Raw genomic sequence first — 5,127 nt, 5'->3', positions numbered from 1 at the left:
AATGTTCTTGGGGAAAAATCCATCATTGTGTCTATTCAACTCTTCATTTTCTGTCAGTGTCATTTAGTGTGTAGCTTTGTTAGGCAAACTAGCTTTGGGAACCAAGTCTATGCAATGACTGATACTTCTCATAGGTGGTAATCCATTAGGCACATTATCTGATATGATGTATTCATTATCTTTCAACAACTCTTTTATCTCTTTCGGTTGTTCTTCTTCATGCTCCGTATTCTCAATCTTCTTAGGAACTAAAGAAAAACACACATTCTCATGTCTCATTCCATCCAAGACTTTCCTTCTATCCACCAAACAAATTCTAGCATTCGTACAGACTTCACTCTTCAAAGGCTCATCCAAGGGCAACAAGGTTTGCTTCATCCCATTGGCCATAATAGTGTATGTATTCTTCATCCCATCATGTATTGCCTGTCTATTAAATTGCCAAGGTCTACCCAACAAAAGGTGACAAATATCCATAGGCATAATATCACACAAGACTTCATCATGATAACTCCCAATTTTTAATTTCACCTAACATTTCTCACTTACTAACACTTATGATCATCTTGAATCCATGCTATCTGATAAGGCTTAGGCTGTTTCAATCTTTTCAAATTCAACTTATTCACCATCTCTTCTAAAATAAGATTATTTGAACTACCACTATCAATAATAACTTTACATCACTTATCGGATACCTTACATCTAGTCTTGAATAAATTCTTCCTCTACAAGGGCTCTTCATCTCCTCCGGTATGACACAAAGCTCTCCTCATCATCAATAGTTCTCCATCTTCTGGTTTATTAGCTGATCCAATGGGGCTTTCTTCCACCACTGCTATTCTCTCGATATTCTCTGTCTTCTTACATTCGAAATCACGACGTCCTTCTCCTCCATACTTATAGCAAGTTCTTCTAAACACTCTCTTGTCTTGTCTTCTATCATCTTTTCCAAAATTATCATTCTGATAGCCATCTAGTTCTCTCCTCGGGTAGAAATTTCTATCATCTTTCTAGTATGAATTACCTTCCTTGCTTACTTCCTTGTCCTTGTTCTGATCCTTACAGGTTTTGAGATACCTCCATTGAATTTGAAATAGTGAAAGTAAAACATGTGAAAGTTGTCAAATTGAATTTGCTTTACTCCAAAAGGTAGTGTAAAATGCTTTGCCTGGTGAAAGCACCTAATTTTCTATGTTTACTAAGTAAGATATTTATCCATTTCCGTAAGTGAAATGAAATATAAAATGTTGAAAAGCTATTCAAGTCTCTATGGAGCTATAAATTAAATTTTAATAGCATTTCATAGCGTTTGCCTTTCATACAAGCCATCAGATTAGTCTGCTTCTCTCACCAAAGCTTTCACTGCTATTTTTCTATATTTCTTGTGTTCTGATGAAAAAACGCTTTCATTAGAATTTCAATTTTCTTGGAAGGTGCCCCCAAAATGGGTGACCCTGGCTTCATCACTGGATTTGCTGGTTATGCCATTCAGTTGGCTGGGGATCAGATAATCCATCACATCAACATTGCCATCCGATGCAAGAAAGAGTTGGATGCCCTCAAACTTCTGCTTCCCAGAATTCAAGCAATGAATGTGGAATTGCAGGAGTATCGAAAAGCTTTGAACTCTGGCAAAATGAGTACGTCACCTCACCATCCTTTGCCCTCCACAATCAACAGCTGGTTGAACGAATTGAATGCCCTTCTGGAGGAAGCATCTGATTTGGCCCAGCACTGCACTGTACGCTCACACTTTCATCTCTTTTCTCGTTACAGAATGAGTAGAAAGATCAGGCGCCTCATTGACAATATAGAAAAGCATATAGCCTCCACGCCTTCCGTTGCTTTTCTGCACCAACTGTAGCAATATGTCGCGAATCGGCAGGTGCTTGAGCAGATTAAAGAGAGATTGGATTATCTTAATCATACTACTTCAGCAATGGCCAGCGCATCTGGAGATCTCTTTCCATCCATTTATTCGGCCACTTCCAACAAGAAGTATATTGAGGAGGCAGTCATTGTGGGACAGGATTCTGAATCAAACAAACTTGTGGAGTTGATCAATTCACAGCAGCACAAAAATGTGTCTCGTTTAGGACTAGTTGGGAAGGGTGGGGCCGGTAAGACTCTGTTACTCAAACGAGTCTTCAACGGTGACCAGGTACAGAGTCTCTTCCGCAATGATTTGATGCTTTGGCTTACTGTTTCACAGAATCCATCTTTCAATACTCTCCGAGATGATCTTGTGAAACAAATAACTGTTCAAGTAAATGAAAGATTGGACAGTAGAGAGGAAGATCATGTGAAAAATTGGTTGAATGAATGCATGAGAAAGCACAAATTTGCCCTATTTTTAGATGATATTTGGGAAACAAGTGCAGCCTCGCTGTTAGAGGAGCTGTGTGTGCCTCATTCTCCACACCACAAGTCTAACATCATCATTGCCACATCCAGAACTACTAGTGTGCTCTCACAGTCGGTGTCCGGCCTTCATCACTCATCGAAATGCAAGATTTGACTGAGAATGACGGTTGGAGATTGTTTTCTTTCTATGCTTTTCCAGACAGCGGTGGAATTTTGCCGATGAGCATTGACCAAGAAATAGCGATTAGTGTCTGCAAGGAGTGTGGGGGCCTTCCGTTAGCCCTCAAAGTAATTGGGAAGGCAATGGTAAGCGTCACTCTGTCAAATGAATGGGAATTGGCAGTCAAGAAGTTGCAGAATGATGTTACACGCTCTCTTTACGGCAGGTTAAGGCTAAGCTACGATGCTTTGGCCGACGTGGCTGGCTATGGCATTTCCTTGCAGTTGTGCTTCCTCTGCCTTGCTGCTTTCTCAAAAGGTCATGTAATCTATTCTAATGATGTGATTGACTTCTGGATTGGAGAAGGGTTGGTGGCCGAGAGAGATCCTCTTCAAATCGGAGACACATACGTCATTCTGTTAGCGGATCAATGCCTTATCAAACCAATCCAGAAGGATTATGATGGAAATGTAATCTGCTTCAGGGTACATGATGTTCTGCATGACTTAGCACAACAAATTGCTGAGAAGGAAGAAAAATGCTTCTTCCAGGCAAGCAAAGGCTTACAGGAGTTTCCTATAGTCGATTGTGCAGGACATATCAGAATTTCTTTAGAAGACAACAGTTTGACTAGGGTTCCTAAAGAATTCCGAGCTCCTTATATCCGCTTCCTGCTACTCTCTTCCAATCCTTCTTTGATGGAAATTCCAACAGAAGTGATTGGGAGTATGACCGCTCTTAGGGTCCTGGATTTGTCACGGACTGCCCTCCAGTCGTTGCCACAAAACATGGGATGTTTGAAGCGTTTAGTTTACCTCGGGTTATCCTTTGTGGCACTCAAGAGATTGCCCAGCTCTGTCACTGCTCTTAGAAACCTACAAATATTAGATCTTTATCGATCTGATATTACACAACTCCCGTCCGGCTTTTCTAAGTTGACTTCTCTAAAACTGTTGGACGTTAGTTTCTGCAAACATCTGCAGTGCATGCCTTATGGGATCTCACGCCTTATGTCCCTGGAGTACCTGGATGCATTTTCTTCTTCAAATATACAGTGGAACAAGTGCAGAAGGGATCGACTTCCAATTAGTGATTTGTGCACCCTAAACAAACTCAAAAGGTTGGGGCTTCATAATAATGGTGAGATAATTCAGGAAGGAATGTTGGGAACCATGAAGCAGGTGGAATATCTATGTATGCATCTGACGGGTATGGAAAGCCTACCACAAGACATAATTTCCATGTCAAAATTGAGAAAACTTTTATTAACATGTCCTCAGTTACTCCAGATAGAAAATCCATTTTGTGAATTTCAAAATCTGGGTTATCTTAGTTTGTTCGATTGTGGCATGTTGAAACAACTACCTAACTTGCACAATCTTCCAAGTCTAAAGCACCTGCATATCGTTAAGTGCCCCAACATTGAGAAGTTTCCAGAGGAATTTGGCAAGCAGGGGGGATTTCCTAAGTTGGAGGTATTTTCAGTGGTGAAGCTGAGGAAGCTAGAGCAGCTGCCAATAGTGGAAGAAGGAGCACTGCCTTCACTTAAAACATTGACAATAATGAAGTGTGAGGCATTGCAGAGGCTACCACAGTGTTATTGGAATTTGAAGAGTGTAGAGAAGATAAGAGTGTATGGTTGTTCAAAGGTTCTATTTGTGATGGCAGAGGAAGAAAACTTTATCAAGACAAAGATTAAGGTGCAAACAATAACATTATCTATGATAGAAACTCAAACATCAGAAGAGCGCTACCATGATATTCTTCAGCAGAGTGAACATTTTTATTACGGTGAATTTTGGTGTAGTGAGATGTTTCAGCTTTTTGCTGGCATTAATCGATTTTATTTGTTTTGAATTATTTCATTCAAAATAGTGGTATATAAATAATTTTAATATTATGTTCAAATATAAATTGTATATTATTTCAGAATAATATATGTAATTGGAAAAAAAAGGTTTCTACTTAATGTTTTTATTTTTGTGTTTTATATAACATTATATATTACAAATTTATCATTGTGATTTGACAATTCTTTGTTATAGATTATGTTAGAATTAATTCATTTCAATAAGTGTCTTGTTAATTTTTATTTATTTTTTGATAAAAGTGGATGAGCCACTGAAATTATATTAAATCTTTATGTTTTTTACATGGTGTCTCGTTCAATGAGCACTGAAGGGAAAGAACCAGTAAGAAAACCCTTCACTATTTCTCAAGAGAACAAAAGCCTATCTACGCATTACAATAACCCATAGGCAACCCAAATAAAACCCCAGATTACATCATCAATCGCATTAGATATAAAGGAAGCTTGAGAGAAGCTTGTAGGAACCAATGAAGAAGATAACATCCCAAAATGAAGCCACCATATCCTAAACAAAATTAGTGCCATCACCCCAAAAAACCAATCTGTCTATGCACCACATGAATCGAAGGCCCTACAAAGAACAAAACACAAAGTCAGAAGAGAACCAAGTAAAAGTAATCTTGTTAGCATAAAAATGGTTAGCAAACATATGCCCATTCATATAAGAAGCAGAGAAGGATGAAGAAAACCCTTAGGAATCAGGATGAGGCCAATCCACTGAATAGTCCAT

General features: G+C 38.8%; 1 protein-coding gene across 1 annotated transcript; it reads left to right on the top strand.

The window, feature by feature from the left end:
- The first annotated feature begins 1,942 nt into the window (after positions 1-1,942).
- On the top strand, positions 1,943-4,383 carry LOC131876259 (probable disease resistance protein At1g61300). The gene is made up of 2 exons (XM_059221160.1): positions 1,943-2,465; positions 2,567-4,383. The coding sequence occupies exons 1-2, from the start codon at positions 1,943-1,945 to the stop codon at positions 4,381-4,383; spliced, it is 2,340 nt and encodes a 779-aa protein (XP_059077143.1).
- Positions 4,384-5,127: the final 744 nt, after the last annotated feature.

The sequence above is a fragment of the Cryptomeria japonica genome, chromosome 5 (genome assembly GCF_030272615.1).
Source record: "Cryptomeria japonica chromosome 5, Sugi_1.0, whole genome shotgun sequence".
Classification (NCBI taxonomy): domain Eukaryota; kingdom Viridiplantae; phylum Streptophyta; class Pinopsida; order Cupressales; family Cupressaceae; genus Cryptomeria; species Cryptomeria japonica.
The sequence above is the reverse complement of the archived record's forward strand: the minus strand, read 5'-3'. Positions and strand labels throughout refer to the sequence as shown.

What these genes read in the sequence shown, in the direction of transcription:
- LOC131876259 (XM_059221160.1), top strand. Translation starts at nt 1,943, where the DNA reads ATGGCCAGCGCATCTGGAGATCTCTTTCCATCCATTTATTCGGCCACT. An exon ending in TGCCACATCCAGAACTACTA is followed by an intron (nt 2,466 to 2,566) that starts GTGTGCTCTCAC and finishes ATGCTTTTCCAG; the next exon opens with ACAGCGGTGGAATTTTGCCG.